General features: G+C 41.7%; 1 protein-coding gene across 4 annotated transcripts in view; it reads right to left on the bottom strand.

The window, feature by feature from the left end:
* Nucleotides 1-18,771, bottom strand: part of ARMH3 (armadillo like helical domain containing 3) — a 304,301-nt gene that overhangs the window by 143,138 nt on the left and 142,392 nt on the right. For all 4 annotated transcript variants that reach the window (XM_066355941.1, XM_066355939.1, XM_066355938.1 and 1 more), the window contains 4 exons: nucleotides 12,587-12,645; nucleotides 10,796-10,861; nucleotides 9,867-9,936; nucleotides 8,766-8,826 (listed from right to left, as the gene is read on the bottom strand). In XM_066355941.1, the coding sequence (XP_066212038.1) occupies nucleotides 8,766-8,826; nucleotides 9,867-9,936; nucleotides 10,796-10,861; nucleotides 12,587-12,645 (256 nt within the window). The remainder of the gene's footprint in view (nucleotides 1-8,765; nucleotides 8,827-9,866; nucleotides 9,937-10,795; nucleotides 10,862-12,586; nucleotides 12,646-18,771) is intronic.

Raw genomic sequence — 18,771 nt, 5'->3', positions numbered from 1 at the left:
AGAGCCTGACCAGGCGGTGATGCAGTGGATAGAGCATCAGACTGGGATGCGGAGGACCCAGGTTCGAGACCCCCAAGGTCGCCAGCTTGAGCGCAGGCTCATCTGTTTGAGCAAAGCTCACCAGCTTGGACCCAAGGTCGCTGGCTCGAGCAAGGGGTTACTTGGTCTGCTGGAGCCCCATGGTCAAACCACATATGAGAAAGCAATCAATGAACAACTAAGGTGTCGCAACAAAAAACTAATGATTGATGCTTCTCATCTCTCTCCGTTCCTGTCTATCTGTCCCTATCTATCCCTCTTTCTGACTCACTGTCTCTGTAAAAAAAATAAAATTAATAAATAAATAAAATAAATTGCTTACCCAGAAAAAAATAAAATAAAATATCCACCAGAATAGACAAATATATACAGAAAGTAAACTGGGATGGAGAGGGGCAGAAACAGAGGCCCAAAGCTTGGACTATAACCCTTTGAAGCTCCAGGCTCATCACATAAACCAAAAATTAAAAAGAAAGAAACTTTCACCTGACCTGTGGTGGCGCAGTGGTTAAATAATCGACCTAGAATGCTAAGGTCACTGGTTTGAAACCCTGGGCTTGCCATGAGAAGTAACTACTACTATGAATTGATACTTCCGTTCCTCCCCTCTTATTCTATCCTCTCTCTAAAATAAATAAATAAAATCTTTTTTTAAAAAAAGAAAAGAAACTGTCATACCTATCTTGATTCATTTATTCAACAAGTATTGACTGTATGTCAACTAAACATTTAGCACTTAAGTCTTCCTAGAATTAAGTTGTCAAGTTCCTCGAAACTGGATCCAAATAACCGGCTCCTTTCAGGCAAATCAAAGAGACTCTTTCTCTTGAAACTGTTCTGACATGAAAGAATGAGGCAGAGGCAGCCAACTAAATGGGAGATGATATTTGCAAACAACAGCTTCAATAAGGGGTTAATATCCAAAATATATAAAGAACTCATAAAGCTCAGCAACAAACAAGCAAACAATCCAATTAAAAATTGGGGAGAGGCCTGACCTGTGGTGGCGCAGTGGATAAAGCGTCGACCTGGAAATGCTGAGGTCGCCGGTTCGAAACCCTGGGCTTGCCTGGTCAAGGCACATATGGGAGTTGATGCTTCTAGCTCCTCCCCCCTTCTCTCTCTCTGTCTCTCCTCTCTCTCTCTCTCTGTCTCTCCCTCTCCTCTCTAAAATGAATAAAGAAAAAAAAATGGGGAGAGGACATGAACAGACACTTCTCCCAAGAGGACATACAAATGGCCAACAGATATATGACAAGATGCTCATCTTCACTAGCTATTAGAGAAATATAAATCAAAACTGCAATGAAATACCACCTCAAACCTGTTAGATTGGCTATTATCAACAAGACAAGTTATAACAAGTGTTGAAGAGGGTGTAGAGAAAAAGGAACCCTCATTCACTGCTGGTGGGAATGCAAATTAGTACAACCATTATGGAAGAAAGTATGGTGGTTCCTCAAATAACTAAGAATAGAACTACCATATGACCCAGCAATCCCTCTATTGGGTATCTACCCCCCAAATTTGAAAACATTGGTATGTCAAGACACATGCACCCCCATGTTCATCACAGCATTATTCACAGTGGCCAAAACATGGAAACAACCAGTGTCCCTCGATACAGGATTGGATAGAGATGTGGTACATATATACAAGGGAATACTACTCAGCCATAAGAAATGATCACGTATTGCCATTTATGACAACATGGATGGACCTTGAGAACATTATACTGAGTGAAGTAAGTAAATCAGAGAAAGCTAAGTACTGTATGATTTCACATGTAGCTGGGATATAAAACTGAGACTCATGGACATAGATAAAAGTGAAGTGGTTACCAGAGGGAGGGGGATATGGGGATGTGGGGAAGTGGAGGAGGGGCAGGGTGAAGGGAGTAAAGACAAACATAAGATGACAGAAAATTATTTGACTTTGGGTGATGGGTATACAACATAATCAACTATCATTCAAATGCTATAGAAATGTTTACCTGAAACCTATGTATTCTTATTGATCAATGTCACCCTGTTAAATTTAATTAAAAAAAAAAAAAGAATGAGGCAGAAAAAACAAATACAAAAGAAAATAAACAAGGCAAAGGGGTATAGCAAGAAGTGGCTCCTTTCTACCTAATATACCCAATTGCAATTCAACTGAATGACAGCTTCAAGTAAAGAATACTTCTAGAGGCCTTGGCAGTTGGCTCAGCAGTGGAGCATCAGCTCGGTGTGTAGAAGTACCGGGTTCAATTCCCCGCCAGGGCACACAGGGGAAGTGCCCATCTGCTTCTCCACCCTTCTCCCTCTCCTTTCTGTCTCTCTCTTCCCCTCCCGAAGCCAAGGCTCCATTGGAGCAACGTTGGCCCAGGTGCTGAGGATGGCTCCATGGCCTCCGCCTCAGGCGCTAGAGTGGCTCCTAGAATAGCTCTGTTTGCAGAGCTATTGGAACAACAAATGGATACCTCTCCCTCCTTCAGTCTCTCCCTCTCTTTCTCTCAAGTCAATCAGTAAATAATAAAAAAAAGTATTAAAAAGGAAAAGCAAGGTCTGCTACATAGTTCTCTCATAAAATTGTATCTGAAAGACTCCTATTTAGAGCTCTAGGGTTTGGGAAGAACAGATTCTTTACTTGAAGCTGTCATTCTGGAGCAACGGCCCAGATGCCAGATGGGCAGAGCATCACCCCCTGGTGGGCATGCTAGGTGGATTCCGATCGGGTGCATGTGGGAGTCTGCTTCCCAGCTTCTCACTTCAGAAAAATACAAAAAAAAAAAAAAACACAAAAATACTTCTAGAGGTAGGTCTAAGACTCTCTCAGGTCCCATAGCTTTAATCTGAAAAAAAAAAAAAAGAATATTCTGAGGTCCTAGTAACTTCAGCAGACACCATACCAATCTGTAGGGTATCAAGTGGACAGTTCACAGAATCAAGCAAAATGGGGGTAGCTAATTTCTTGGGCCTCTTAGCAGAGCTGAAAAGAAGGCAAAACAAAATAAACAACAAAAAAATACTACCAACTTCCCTCTATGGAGTGAGAGCCAAAGATATTAGCTAAAGAAAGCAAAGTGCCTGACAACATACCAAAGACATAAATGAAGTAAACTAAACTTGTTAAGTTAAAATCCTGGAAGTTTTCAAAATATTCCCAATAATGTGCCTGCACTGTTACGTTATTTGTCTATTCTCCTCGTCCCCTATTCACAGCTCTCTGTGCTTCCCAAACCCTATAGCTCTAAATAGGAGTCTTTCAGATACAATTTTATGAGAGAACTATGTAGCAGACCTTGCTTTTCCTTTTTAATACTTTTTTTTAATTTACTGATTGACTTGAGAGAAAGAGAGGGAGAGACTGAAGGAGGGAGAGGTATCCATTTGTTGTTCCACGTAGTTGTGCATTCACTGGTCACTTCCTGTATGTGCCCTGATCAAGGATCAAACCAGCAACCTAGTGTCTCAGGATATTTTGCAAACCATACAGAACTATAAATTAATATATACATCAAAAACATTTTTAATTCCTTTATTCTGTAAATAAACTAAACTGTATCAAAACTACTCACCAAAAGATATACATTATAGTGGAAATCATCCTCCCAAATCATTTGTTCAGTTTTAGAAATCGTGATGTGATCTCCTGTTTGATACAGTTCTAGCTACAGGATGCCCTGATTTGAGCCATGATTTAATTTAGGAATATACAAATTCTATCAATTTCCCCATTAAATTGATAGTCATTAGGTCCTGGATGCTGAAAGCTTTGCTGCAGCCAGCAAGGGTGGCTGGATGCTGCCCAAAAATGACCACTCATGCACCGTACATTCCTGGACGCCAGCACTTCTTACATGGCCTGGATCTAGAGAACCTGCTTGACTTTGGCTCTTTTGATGCCATGCCAACACTGAGCCGCTGTGGAGCAGCAGTGAGACACTACCTGTGTCTCCCACCCCTGCTGCCTCCAGCCTCTGGTAAAAGGCTATAGGTATCTACCCTATACTGTTCCTGGCTCCTTTCCTGCCTCTGCAACCACCCAAGTGACATTAGCCTTGTGGTCTCAACTTGCACTATTTTTCTTAAATTAATTTTAATGGGGTGACATTGATAAATCAGGGTACATATGTTCAGAGAAAACATCTCTAGGTTATTTTGACATTTGATTATGCTGCATTCCCATCACCCAAAGTCCAATTGTCTTTCGTCACCTCCTAACTGGTTTTCTTTGTGCCCCTCCCCTCCCCCAAACCCCTCCCTCTCCTCCCCCCCACCCTGTAACTCCCACACTCTTGTCCATGTCTCTGAGTCTCATTTTTATGTCCCACCTATGTATGGAATCATATAGTTCTTAGTTTTTTCTGATTTACTTATTTCGCTCAGTATAATGTTATCAAGGTCCATCCATGTTGTTGTAAATCAGTGGTTCTCAACCTGTGGGTCATGACCCCGGCGGGGGTCAAACGACCAAAACACAGGGGTCGCCTAAAGCCATGAGAAATACATATTTTATTAAAAAATATATTGTATAATAAATATGTATTTTCTGATGGCTTTAGGCCACCCCTGTGTTTTGGTCGTATGGCCCCCGCCGGGGTCGCAACCCACAGGTTGAGAACCACTATTGTAAATGATTCGATGTCATCATTTCTTATGGCTGAGTAGTATTCCATAGTATGATATATATGTACCAAAGCTTTTTAATCCACTCGTCCACTGACGGACACTTGGGCGGTTTCCAGATCTTCGCTATTATGAACAATGCTGCCATAAACATGGGGGTGCATTTCTTCTTTTCACTATTTACCTTAAAATTATGCACTAGCTGAATGACTCCAGATTTCTTTCCTGAATATAGTCGTTTCCTATTTCAACACAAGACACTTCTTTTGCTTTTTTAAGTGAGAGAAGACAGAGAGACAGATTCCTGCATGTGCCCTGACCAGGACCCACCTGGCAAGCCCCCTATGGGGAACGGTGTTCTGCCCATCTGAGGCCCTTGCTAGGCAACTGAGCTATTTTTAGCACCTAAGGCAGAGGCTCTATTGAGCCATCCTCAGTGCCCAACTCACTTGAACCAATCGAGCCATGGCTGTGGGAGGGGAAGAGAGAGAAAGAGAAAGAAATGGGAGGGAGAAGAGTGAAGAAGCAGATGGTCACCTCTCCTGTGTGCCCTGACCAGGAATTGAACCTGGGACATCCACAGGCCAGGTGAAGCTCTACCACTGAGTTAACCAGGGCAAAACATTTCCATTTTAATCTGATTTTTTTTTGTGTGGGGTCCAATGAGGTTTCTACTTTTCTTCTGGTGCCTATCCATAGATCTGGGACTCCCTGACTAAGTTTTCCATGGAAGAGTAAATTAAAGGAGAGTTGACTCCTCAGAGACTATCTCCCCTCAATCCCAAATCCTATGGGTGTTCCCACCTCTTCCTCCCTCCCTCCCTCCCTCCCTCTCTTCCTCCCATCCTCCTTTCCTTCCTCCCTTCCTCCTTCCCTCCCTCCCTTCCTCCCATCCTCCCTCCCTCCCTTCCTCTCTTTCTTTTTCTTTGGTATAAACATCCTCTCCTGTTATTACTTTACCTACAGCATTTTTATACAGATATAAAATTATTTCATTTCTGATCCAGATTTTGGCTTTGAATATTAAGTCTTTCTATATTCCATATTTCTTCATATTTCACTAGAATTATAAACTTACCTGAAATGGTAGAAATTAATTTTGCTTTCAACCTCTCTTTCTGCTGTATGCTGCTGCAGTACATAATGAGAAGCAAAGCAACAACCTGGCCTGATGCCCAGCTGGGAGCAGATAAGTTCACCTAAAAAGGACTTGACGCTCCAAATGCCAAAAACTGGAAAGAGGATTGGAAGGGGGGAAGGAAGATCTGGAAATATGCCCATGGACAGTAATAAAGAAAGTGAATTCAGCCTGAGGGGGGGACCTTCTGCCTAGCCTCTGTCAACTTGATGCCTCATTATCTTCTCCATCTTCTCTAACCTCAGGACATTATATTAGGGAGCAGATGGAAAAAGCAACTGAGAAAGCAAGGCAACACAAAAAATATTAGGAACTAGGGGGAGGAGGGAGTTAAAGTACTTAGTGTGGATCAGGTTCACTGGTGGGGATATAGGTTAGGTGGACAGATCCATACCTGTAACTCTATGTACTGAACACACAATCTTACCATGCTCCTCCACCTTCAACTGTTCCCCAGCATCCACTTCATCTCAGGTAAAGTTTTTACTAGCCTGCTACCCTCTTCCAAGCACTCTACACTCTAATCATCCTAAATTACTTTCTATTCTCCAAATATGCCACATTTCGGAGACCTTGAACAGGTTGGTCCTCTGCTCAGTGTGTCCTTCTCCCACTCCCCGACATAGGAAAATCCTACTATTTCTTTATGACTCAGGTCAAACACAACAACCTTCTGCAATCTTTTCTGATGCCCCAGTCAACATTAGTCACCCTCTGTCACTTATCACAGAGGTGGTCAAGAGTGCAGCCTCTGAGGTCAGAGAGACTTGAGTTTCAATCTTAGTGATGCAACTTAGTAGGTATACAACTGCAGTAGCCAGCCTGCAAGATGGCCCCCAGTGGTTCCCACCTCGACATTCATATCCTTGTTGAGTCCCTTCCCACACTGTGTCATGGTTGGTCTGTGTGCCCAGCAGAAATGGTATGTCATTTGAGATTGTTATAACAGACACTATGGCTTCCATCCTAGGCTCTCACTCTCTTTCTCTTTCTCTCTGATTACTTCCTTTGGGGAAAGCCAGTTGCCATGCCAAGCAACCCTATGGAAAGGCCCAAGTGGCAAGGAACTGAGGTTTGCCAACAACCACATAAGTCAGCTTGAAGTCCATTCTCTAGCCCTAGTAGAGCCTCAGATGCCTGCAGCTCCAGCTAACACTTTGATTGCAGCCTCGTGAGAAACCCTATCCCAAAACTATCCAGCTAAGCTGCTCCTAGATTCCTGAACCACAGAAATTGAGATATTACATGTTTGTTTTAAACCACTAGGTTTTGAGGTAGTTTGTTACACAGCAATAGATAACTAATACACCTGAGAATAGATGGCAAGAGCCTAGGATTTATAGTAAGAAAATTTGGGTTCAAGTCTAGGCAATGGTGCTTATTGAAAGAATAAACCTGGGCAAAGCATTGCCAGAACCTGAGTTTCCTTACTTGAAAAATGAGAAAACTGAGACTATAATAATATACTATAAATTAAATAGCACATCCTAAAACTAGAACATAAGATAATCAAGCTAGAAATAAAATTTCTAGCACAGCAAATCTGATCCCTAAGGTACTGAAGTTTAGAGACCCATCTAAAACAAGTAGAAAACTTATATGATATGTGTTATAAAAAGCAGCTGTTCTTTCCTTTTTTTTTTTAAGTGACAGGAGCGGAGATAAAGAGACAGACTCCAGCATGAAGCCCCGAGCAGGATCCACCTGGCAACCTCTGTCTGGGGCCAATGCTCAAATCAACTGAACTATCCTCAGTGCCCAGGGCCAATGCTCAAACTAATCAAGCCACTGGCTATAAGAGGAGAAGAGAAAAAAAAGGGGGGAGAGGAAGGGGAAGAGAAGCAGATAGTCGTTTGTCATGTGTGCCCTGACCAGGGAATTGAACCCAGGACATCCATGCAACAGGCTGACACTCTATTCACTAAGCCAACCGGCCAGGGCCAAAAAGCAGCTTTTTCATCATCTTTGAATTGAAATAAAAGATTAGGCTAATGCTAAATACCTCAAAGATACGAAAAAATGTGAACTGAAGCCTTCTTAACTAAAAGTAAAATCTGTATCATTTCAGACCTAGGACACCAAGACTACATAGCTTATAAGCAGTCTAAAAAAGCTGAAGTTCTACTCTATTCTAAGCAAAATCCTTTATATTACCTAGATCCCAGGCCTAGCATTAGAATGAAGTACACTGAGCCTCTCTCTGTGTACCAAACTTCTCTCTTGCTCAAAAAAATGGAGGTAGCAATTCCATTGTCAGACTCTATTCAGATGCTTTTTGAGGAATAAATATAATATACATATTTGAGATCACATTAATGTGGCATAGCTGTTTTTGGGCATGCTAGATTAAAAAAAAGGCAGAAACAGCAAAGGAGAGCAAAAGTCATAAGGTTTAAACTTTACTAAAGTATGATTTTCAAATGCTCCAGTTGTACAGGCTGTCAAGAATTGTGAGAGACAATAGGTCTCCTCAGGAGGCAGGAATCTCCCAGCCAGGGCACTGTATACATAATCTACCTAGGCAGCAGAGTTCCGGCTGGGTTGCTAGAACAATGTAAGCTAAGAATGAACCAGAAAGAAGCTCTCTTTGGCGTTCTCCTATCAACTAACTACTGCTGATCACTTTGATGCTAAGCCCACGGATGACTAAGACGGCTGCTGGTATTCGGTATCTTTGGATAAAACAGCCACCCATGATCACTGCTTCAATGCATTAGCCTTGCTCCTCATGCAGTGTGCCTACAAGTAATAATAAAGACCTGTGCAGGGTCCAAATTGTGGTTTGTACTTTTTCCCCCTTCTAGAAAGATGTATAATAATAAATCCAGGCCATAAAATGCTCCCCAACACATTTCCACAGACAAAATTGTTTTTCCCCAAAGTGAAGTATACATAGAAATTTTGTGACTATAAATTTCCTATCACTCAATTCTATAAAATAGATTTGCACATATTAAATGAACCATGGTACTTACACATAGAGATCCATGGGAAACTCCTTCATCATGTGTGTTACAATAAACTCTACCATAAGGTCTAAATGGGGAAAAGAGAAAAATTAAATCAATCAGAATGGAATTCATTCCTTGCCTTTGAGTTGGAAAAAACCGTCTGAGTGCATCTTGCTCTCATGCTGAGTATCATCCACTAATCACATTCTTATTCACATGCACTTAAATTTATTTTATATAAGGCACTTTTGCAACACTTTTCACCACCTGCCACTTGTAAAGTAACAAGAAAATTAATTCACTCTCCTGCTTCCAGAAGGATACCTTGACCTGCCAATAAATTCAGATACAAGGGAGATTTCACTGTTCAGATATTTCACACCATGGTACTAATGCAAAATGCCAGAGGGGAATCATATTCTGAGAACTTAGTGATGAGGTAGGCAGAGATTCAACTCTAAAGCTATGTCTGTCTGTCTCATCTCACTATCACACTCAGTTTGACAGATATTGACTGAAACAGTCTGTGGGGCTTTGGGTCAATAGAAGTTTATTAGATAGTCTTAATCACTGTTTGTAAAATCAAGTAGATTTACGAACTAGGGCTGGATATCCAAATGAAATGGAATTAAGAGTTCATATCGTTCCCCTGAGGAAAATACAGCATTCTGACAAAATTACCTAAAGATACAACCCCCTACCTGTCAGCTCCATCAGCCACATTTCAGCTTAATTTTTTACTCAGAGGAAGTTTTGCATGTCTGAATCTTACACTTCAAGCCTCCTGGCCAGCTGACACATCAATCTGAACCAAGAAAGGGAGGGCAGAATCTGAAATCTTGATCAAGAGTAAGATGCTTTACAAATGTAAACCATGTATCAGGTTTAGCCATTTATCTCCCTTAGAAAGATCTTTTTCTTTGAATAAGATTATCCTTTAATTAAGCATTTTATTCACTGAAGTTGCTTTACCAAATTCAACAGAAAACATGGTTTCTTAGGCCAGGGGAGAAACATAACTAGTAAAAAGTCTTCTGAGAAAGAAGTATATCAGCCAGGATCTATCCTTCATCTAAATCGTGAAAACCTGTCGCTGACTCAGATGCCAACTACAATGATACTCACCCAGTACTGCACATACTAAAGGACGGCAGGGAAGGTTCTTATCTGCTGCCTTCTTCCTGTGTCGCATAGGCTTCAAACAGAAAAAGAAATGAAATTAACAGAAACCTGAACTGACATCCAATGTCTCATCACCATGATTTTAATGCAAGTAAGATCACTACTAAAGAGATACTACTTTTTCTAACAGTTGGGGTAGGGTGGGTCAGGGAGGACTTATAAATGCTTCTCAGCTATCAATGCATTGCAAGCCTGTGATAAAAACACAATCCACAGCAAGACAACAGCCACAAAGCGTGCTGGAGCATACTATACAATGGGAAAGCTGTTGTTTTTTACTTTGATTTTATCTACACAGGAGAGATTACTAATAACAAAAGAGATATATTAATATTTTTCTTTGATAAAACAATAATCAAGAATAAAAGAGGACAAAGTGACTGTGTAGAAGCAGCAACAGTGGCAGCTGCCACTGCCACTGTTCAGTTCAGTTATAAACCTCTGTAATATTTTTGAATGTTTTAGGAAATTTCCTGATCCTTCATATTCTATATCCATCACTACTCAGATGAATAAACAAAGCAGTATCTAGTCTTAACTAATCAAAGATCATACTATGTACATTTTGAAAACAAAAGGCTTAGATCCACCTCCTTGTTGAAGTCTATGTTACTGATACATTCTAATATTAACACCATGGGTATGTGGTTACGGATCTTTCCCTCTCCTCTAGAATAAGAAACAGCTTCGTGACATGCAAAAAAATCCCATCTACAGGCATGGGTCGGCAGAACAGCAGTCAAGCAAGAGCCCTTTAGCACAGCATTCCACCCACATTTGTTCTAAGTAGGATCAATTTCATCCTCCCCAATCCTGCCAACACAAAAAAAAATTTGCAGTAAGAAAAAACAAGAAGCAGAAGTAATACCTACCATCTTATGTAAGTTTACTCGAAAATTCATGTTGTCGTCATGCAAAAATGCATTTGCATACTGATCCTAATAAAAATAAAAATATAGAGAAAAAGTAAGGAATGAGAGCTATACTTAAGAAAATCATGTTTATAATCTATTACACTTCCTAAAAGTCCTTGGACTTGAAGAGCTACTTTGAAGGACCAGTTGGAGAGTTAATGGGTTAAGCCTAGAGCCTTTATGTCAGACCCTACTTAAGCCAAGAGATTTCACTTTGGAGTAATTCTCAGTCTGTCTCTAACTGGTCAAAAATATCAAAGCAAATAATAATAAAAATTAAGACACAGGAAGTTGAGGCAAATGCTGAGAGGAATCTGTTTTCCGATCTCTGTTTGTGGAGATGGAGATAGCTCTGTTTGTGACAGCTTGAAAGTTTTCATAGGAGCTGCAGGATGCATGTACACGCTCCACAAAAGGTTCTACAATCGAGAAGAAGGGCCTGTGGTCCACCAGAACGGGCTCGGCATAGCAGGAGAAAACTGCTACACGGCAGCATGGCAGTAAGCAAGACCCCATCTGTCTCTGCCTTCCCTGAAGACCGATGGGAAATCAAAAACCTTTCATCATGGATCAGTAATAAAACATCCCCTGGCCCTTTCCCAACACCTTAGCCGAAGATCTGACATGGCTTCAGACTCCAATTACTTAGAGCTGTTACAATCTGCGAAATACAACTCCTTTAAAGATTTTCTTAGAAAGATTTTTGTAAAGCAATTACACCAGGCCCACTGCTAATCGGCAGCTCTTCTACAACCAGCTATCCCTAACCTGGTGAAAAGTAGGCCATCTTTTCAGAGAACATAAAGAACTGAGAGAGATCTCTCTCTATTCCATGTGGACCACTTTTACTGTTTTAAGGAAGGGGGAGGTCAAAGCTATAAATTTAGCTCTAAATTGATTCAAGTTCTGCCATACCTGTGTTGCTACCAAAATCCAGGGTGAGTTCAGGCCTAATTAATCCAAGCAAAAGTAGCTCCTTATAAAGCCAAAGCAACTCTTCTTTAACTCCCTGGACTCTTTTTCGCCAAACGGCGCTCAGCCCAACTTCACTCACTTTCCAGCTGCCCTCTTTGGCTTCTCTCCACTTCCCCTCACAGGACACCTGAGCTCCTTTTTTCATTTTGTGAAATGGAAAAGACCCAACATGAGCAGCTAGCTTCAAAGGGGCAGGATTCTTTTTTTCTAAAGAAGGTTAAGTCTCTTGTTTTAAACTATTAAGAGTTAGCCCTGGCTGGGTAGTTCAGTTGGTTAGAGCGTTGTCCTGATATGCCAATGTTGCAGGTTCCATCCCCGGTCAGGGCACATATAAGAATCAACCAATGGATGCACACACACATAAGTGGGACAACAAATCAGTCTGTCTGTCTCTCTTTTTTTCTCTTTCTCTCTCTCCTGTCCTCTCACTCTAAAATCGATAAATAATATATAATTATATAAAGAATGAAAATACACTATTAAGAGCTAAAATCTTCCAGTTCTGAATTATAGCAGTTATATTATAATTCATAATTCATTAATTCATGCAGTAAATATTAATAAAGCCTCTACTATGCACCAGAAACTGAGAGTGGACTGGTGAAGGAGACAAAATATCTGCTATAAGAGCTTATATTCTAGCAGGAGGAGACAGACAATACAAAGGAGGCATATTTTCTCTCCCAAGCTTTGGGACCCTAAGGGGCAAGAAGGGCAGAAAAAGATAGCATTTTGTAAGAAATTAGCTAATACCAGAGGACTGGTGAGACCTACCTCTGCAATACACGTGAGGATAATCAGACAGAGTTTGCCGCTATGAAGCCGATGCTCATCTGTAAAATAAAAATAAAACCCTTCTTACCCTGGCAGGTTAGCTCAGTGGTAGAGCGTCGGCCTGGCATGCAGGAGTCAAGGTTCGTTTCCCGGCCAGGGCACACAGGAGAAGCACCCATCTGCTTCTCCACCCCTCCCCCTCTCCTTCCTCTGTCTCTCTCTTCCCCTCCCACAGCCAAGGCTCCATTGGAGCAAAGTTTGCCTGGGTGCTGAGATGGCTCCATGGCCTCTGCCTCAGGCACTAGAGTGGCTCTGGTTGCAACAGAGCGACGCCCCAGATGGGCAGAGCATCGCCCCCTGGTGAGCATGCCAGGTGGATCCTGGTCGGGCGCATGTGGAAGGAAGTCTGTCTGACTGCCTCCCCGTTTCCAACTTCAGAAAAATACAAAAAAATAAAAAAAATAAAAAAAATAAAACCCTTCTCTCTAAATCATCCAGACCATATTTCTCTAGTGAATAAAGATGTGTATCATCAAAAAGAACATTCACACTTTCCTTCCCCACAAAATTCATGAACGAAAATCAAGGTTTGCCCTGGCCGGATAGCTTGGTGGTTAGAGCATCAGCCCGAAGAGCAGAGGTTGCCAGTTCAATCCCTGGTCAGGGTACATACAGGAATGGATTGGTGTTCCTGTCTGTCTGTCTTTCTCTCTCTCCCTTCTTCTCTGGCTGAAATCAATAAATGAAATAAAATAAAAATTCTACTGAAATAATTCTTGCTTTTCTTCTAGGAAAAAGAATTCCCCAGAAGATTTTTTTTCTTAAATATTCTTGGTATTCTGATGGACAGCTAACCTCCTTCCTGAGAGCCATCTAATTACTGTAATGGTTCTAGTGGGCCATGCCCTTTGCTTCTCTACAGTCAGGTCCATTCCCTTTCCAACTCTTCCCCAATTACCAGCTATAAGCACCACCCTCTATGAGCCCTAACAATTCATAGCAAACTGGCAGTGGAATCAGAAAGAAACTAGCTAGAAACCAGAGTCAAGCTCATGCTTCTCCTTGCACTGAGCACATTTTTTACAAACAGGAAAGCTGTGAACGCTTGATCACTCTTCTTCCCTCTAAAGTCATTTATTCTATAATACTTATTTAGTAGCTACTATATAGCAAGCACTGCACTGGACACTACATACATAGCACTGAACAAAACAAAGCCTCCTGGTCTCCCAGAACTCACAGTCTAGTTATTAAAAAATAGAACCACCTATGAACAAGAAAGAGCTGCTCTATCACTATCACCTCCAATCACCAGAAGCATCAAAGCTTATTTACTATCCAGGCTCTTTGTGCGTGAGGGTGTGAAATGGAGGTAAGAAGGGAGTCGGTCCTTGCCGGATAGCTCCGCTGGTGGAGCAACATTCCAATATGTAAAGCTTGCCGGTTCGATCCCCGGTCAGAGCACATACAGAAACAGCTTGATGTTTCTGTCTCTGTCTCTCCCTTCCTCTCTCTCTGACATTAATAAATGAAAAATATTTTTAAAAAATTTTTTAATTAAAAAAAAGAAGAAGAGGGTCATACCAGCTTATCTAAAACAGATAATGCTTATGATGCTTCTTTTTTTTTTTAGTGAAAGAGACAGAGGGTCAGAGACAGACAGACAGGTAGAGAAAGAGATGAGAAGCATCAATTCTTCGTTGCAGCACCTTAGTTGTTCAATGACTGCTTTCTCATATGTGCCTTGACCAGGGGACTGAGTTCCCAGGGCCTCAATTCAGTGTATTATATCAAATAGAGCCAGTGACCCCTTGCTCAAGCCCACAACCTTCTGGCTCAAGCCAGCGACCATGGGGTCATGTCTATGATCCCATGCTCAAGCTGGTGACTATGAACTCAAGCTAGTGAGCCCACACTCAAGCCGGCAACCTCGGGGTTTCGAACCTGGGTCCAGGTTCCAGGCCAACACTTTATCCACTGCGCCACCTCCTGGTCAGGCTATGATGTTTCAAATTAGCCCTAACAGGATCCAGATTGAAGTCCATTCTAGAGAGGTATATTAACAGATTACAGCATTATAGAAGTGAGCTAACAGTACTCACCCTAATATTAACCTGCTACTACCTCAAAGATGGAACTATCAACTAAAACCTGACAATTAGAAAATATCAAGGGGTTATGGTCCAGAAATACATTTACCTCTCCTCAGAGAGAGGCAGTGCAAAAAGAGTGCGATGACAATCCCTGACATTCTCCATAGCTTACAGCGGAGCCCCTAGGCAGCCAAAGAGAAGCACCCCTGACCCTGGCTGGTTGGCTCAGCGGCAGAACGTCAGCCTGCCGTGTGGAAGTCCCAGGTTCAATTCCCAGCTAGGGCACAGAGGAGAAGCACCCATCTGCTTCTCCACCCTTCCTCCTCTCCTTTCTCTCTCTCTCTCTTCCCCTCCTGCAGCCAAGGCTCCACTGCAGCAAAATTGGCCCGGGCACTGAAGATGGCTCCATGGCCTCTGCCTCAGGCGCTAGAATGGCTCCAGTTGCAACTGAGCAATGGCCCAGATGGGCAGAGCATCACCCCCTGGTGTGCATGCCGGGTGGATCCTAGTCGGGTGCATGCGGGAGTTGGTCTCTCTGCTTTCCTGCTTCGCACTTCAGAAAAATACAAAAAATTAAAAATTTTTTTTTAAAAAAGAGAGAAGCACCCCTGCCCAGGCAAATCTAGATTCATCAGACTCTTCTACCTCTACCTGTGGCAACAGAATTTGTCTGGCATTATCCTTCCTTCCCCCCAAACCTGATAAGCTACTCCCACAGGAAAGCCTGCAGCTACTTCTCCACTTTAAAAAAAAAAGTTTCTGGGGCCTGACCTGTGGTGGCGCAGTGGATAAAGTGTCAATTTGGAAACACTGAGGTCGCCAGTTCAAAACCCTGGCTTGCCTGGTCAAGGCACATATGGGAGTTGATGCTTCCTGCTCCTCCCCCTTCTCTTTCTCTCTCCTCTCTCTCTCTCACTCTCTCTCTCTCTCTCTCTCCCCCCCTTCTCTAAAATGAATAAAAAAATTTTTTTAAGTTCTTAATGCAAAAATAAGGCATATTTCATTATAAATATTTTTTATTCAGAAAAGGATAATAAAAACTAAGTTTAATCAAACCACCCACTCATATCTGTTAAGACTTCGATGAATCAACTTGAAGTCTATGGGTAGATATACATGTATTTTAAAATATTTTTGCCTAATGTCTATTTTCGAGGTTAAGCAGATTCTTCTTTACAGTGACCACATTAAAGTCAGAAGAACCTCAAGAAAAGACGTTGAAAGCACAGCCATCAAGGGAGAGAGAAACACAAAATTCTGGAGAATTGAGAGAAAAGGAGTTATTGGCGGGGACACACAGGAAGCCTCAACAGCATTAACAATTACTTAGGTTGGGTAATAGGTTCACATATGTTCATTTTATTATTATACATGATCATTTATATTATTTATTATACTATAATAAACTTTATAACAATATTCATATATATTACAAGTATTTTTTTTTTATTTTTTTTAGAGAGAAAGACAGAAAGGAAGGGGGGTGAAAGAGATGAGAAGCATCATCTCGTAGTTGCTTCACTTTAGTTGTTCATTGATTGCTTCTCATACATGCCTTGACCAGGTGGCTCTAGCCAAGCAGTGACCCCTTAGCTGAAGTCAGAGGCCTTGGGCTCAAGCCAGCGACCTTGGGCTTCAAGCCAGTAACCTTGGGATCACGTTGATGATCTCACGCTCAAGCCTGTGACCCAACGCTCAAATGACAATCCCACGCTCAAGCTGGCAAGCCCGCACTCAAACTGATGAGTCCAGGCTCTAGTCAGTGACCTCAGGGTTTCTAACCAGGGCCCTCAATGTCCTGGGATAATGCTCAATATACTGTGCCACCACCAGTCAGGCAAAAGTATACATATATTTTTAAAGTGTATTTTATAGATATCGAATGGGTAGATAATAAAGAAATGTAACATCTGGGGCAGTGGGAGCAGAGACAAGAAAAAATGGCCTCTAAGCTCCCCAAAACATAATGAAATCACTTTAGAGGTCATGCTGAAGCTCAGGAGCTTAAGAGACAAGAAGAAAGTCAAATGAAGTAACAGAGGGGTCTTTTTTTTTTTTTTTTTTTTTTTTACAGAGACAGAGTGAGTCAGAGAGAGGGATAGACAGGGACGGAGAGAGATGAGAAGCATCAATCATTAGTTTTTCATTGCGTGTTGCAACACCCTAGTTGTTCATTGATTGCTGTCTCATATGTGCCTTGACCGTGGGCCTTCAGCAGACCGAGCAGCCCCTTGCTGGAGCCAGCGACCTTGGGTTCAAGCTGGTGGGCTTTTGCTCAAACCAGATGAGCCCGCGCTCAAGCTGGTGAGCTCGGGGTCACGAACCCGGGTCCTCTGCATTCCAGTCCGACACTCTATCCACTGCGCCATCGCCTGGTCAGGCTCTTTTTTTTCTTTCTTTCTTTCTTTTTTTTTAATTAACACTTAATCATACCTAACCCGCCCCTTGCCATATTTAGGCTGCCTATTGGCAAAGACCTAATCCAGCCTTTGTTTAGAGAGACAGACAGCCTGAGGCAACACATACTGCAATTAATCTGCCCTCAATTTTGCCTTCCATTTTATGGATGGCAAAGTGACCATGGCAAAAAGGTTTATATAATCATTAAAGCTAAAAATGAGTTCCCAGGGCCTCAATTCAGTGTATTATATCAAGCAAAGCTAAAAGATCATTTTCAAGGTCAACATCTACAGTTTCTCTTTGCTGCAATATGTCGAGAGAAAGAAAGAGGTTACCCCTCTCCATAAAAGAGAAGCAATGGCCTCAGGACACACTGGTACACAAGAGTCTTGTTATCCTTGCCGGCCTGATCTCACTTGCCAAGTCTCAGAGGTTCTCCATCTCTGCAGCTCCCAATGGACCACGCTATGTTAGGAGTTTGTGACATGAACACCTAGCATCTATCTCAGCCTTGAATATAACTGTCTCTTTTAAAAGAACACACTCACAATGCATAACAGAAGAAAAAAGTCTAAGTGTTATAAGGCAGAAATCTGCAAGAGCTAATGTAGTGTGTCTGAGTATAACAGGATTTAGACTCTGCCCACCCAGGCTCCTTTTAACGCTGGCAATTCAGTTCCCATATTTATTTTATTTTATTTTATTTTATTTTTTTACAGAGACAGAGAGTGAGTCAGAGAGAGGGATAGACAGACAGGAACGGAGAGAGATAAGAAGCATCAATCATTAGTTTTTCATTGCGCGTTGCAACACCTTAGTTGTTCACTGATTGCTTTCTCATATGTGCCTTGACCGCAGACCTTCCGCAGACTGAGTAGCCCCTTGCTGGAGCCAGCGACCTTGGGTTCAAGCTGGTGGGCTTTTTGCTCAAACCAGATGAGCCCGCGCTCAAGCTGGCAACCTCAGGATCTCGAACCTAGGTCCTCTGCATCCCAGTCCGACGTTCTATCCACTGCGCCACTGCCTGGTCAGGCCATATTTATTTTTTAGTTCTCTGTCTACCAATGTTTCCTTCTTACTCCAAAAGCCCGTACGCATATCCTGCTCTCACCCTCTTAGGCAGCCTTTCAGCTCTACTATGGAATTCCTAAAAACCCTCTTACCAGAAATATGCCCAGCCTACCCACTTGGCAAATCAGAGCCTTCTAAAGTATACTTTATGCCAAAGGGAATCTTAAACTACCTCAGAAAGCATTAGTCTCTCCTCACAGAAAGTCAAGTGACAAAAGCAATAGTATTTTAGCAATTTTGCTTCTATAATGAAACTGGTTTTTTTGTTATCTGGCAATCTGAAGCTTATCTATGGACCATAACTTAAGAACCCAAACTTGAACTACTGAGCAGAAAGAACAGTAGGGTTCTAAAATAGGATTTAATGGTTCTTACAGAAAGGCTTATAAAGAAAGAATATATAGTACACCAAATAGTTAAGAATGATTAACTCTAAAAAGCTTAATTTCAAAGGAATTTCACTTTGTTAGTTGACCATTGCTAGAATGTTTTAATTTTTAACAAATAGCAATCCAATTACTTTTGTAATTAGGGGGAAATTTTTCTTGTAAATGGGAGAAGCTCACTGGATCAACCCTTGGGTTCTACATAAAATGCTAATTAAAAACAATCATTAAAATG

Source organism: Saccopteryx leptura, chromosome 13 (genome assembly GCF_036850995.1).
Source record: "Saccopteryx leptura isolate mSacLep1 chromosome 13, mSacLep1_pri_phased_curated, whole genome shotgun sequence".
Taxonomy (NCBI): Eukaryota; Metazoa; Chordata; class Mammalia; order Chiroptera; family Emballonuridae; genus Saccopteryx; species Saccopteryx leptura.
The sequence above is the reverse complement of the archived record's forward strand: the minus strand, read 5'-3'. Positions and strand labels throughout refer to the sequence as shown.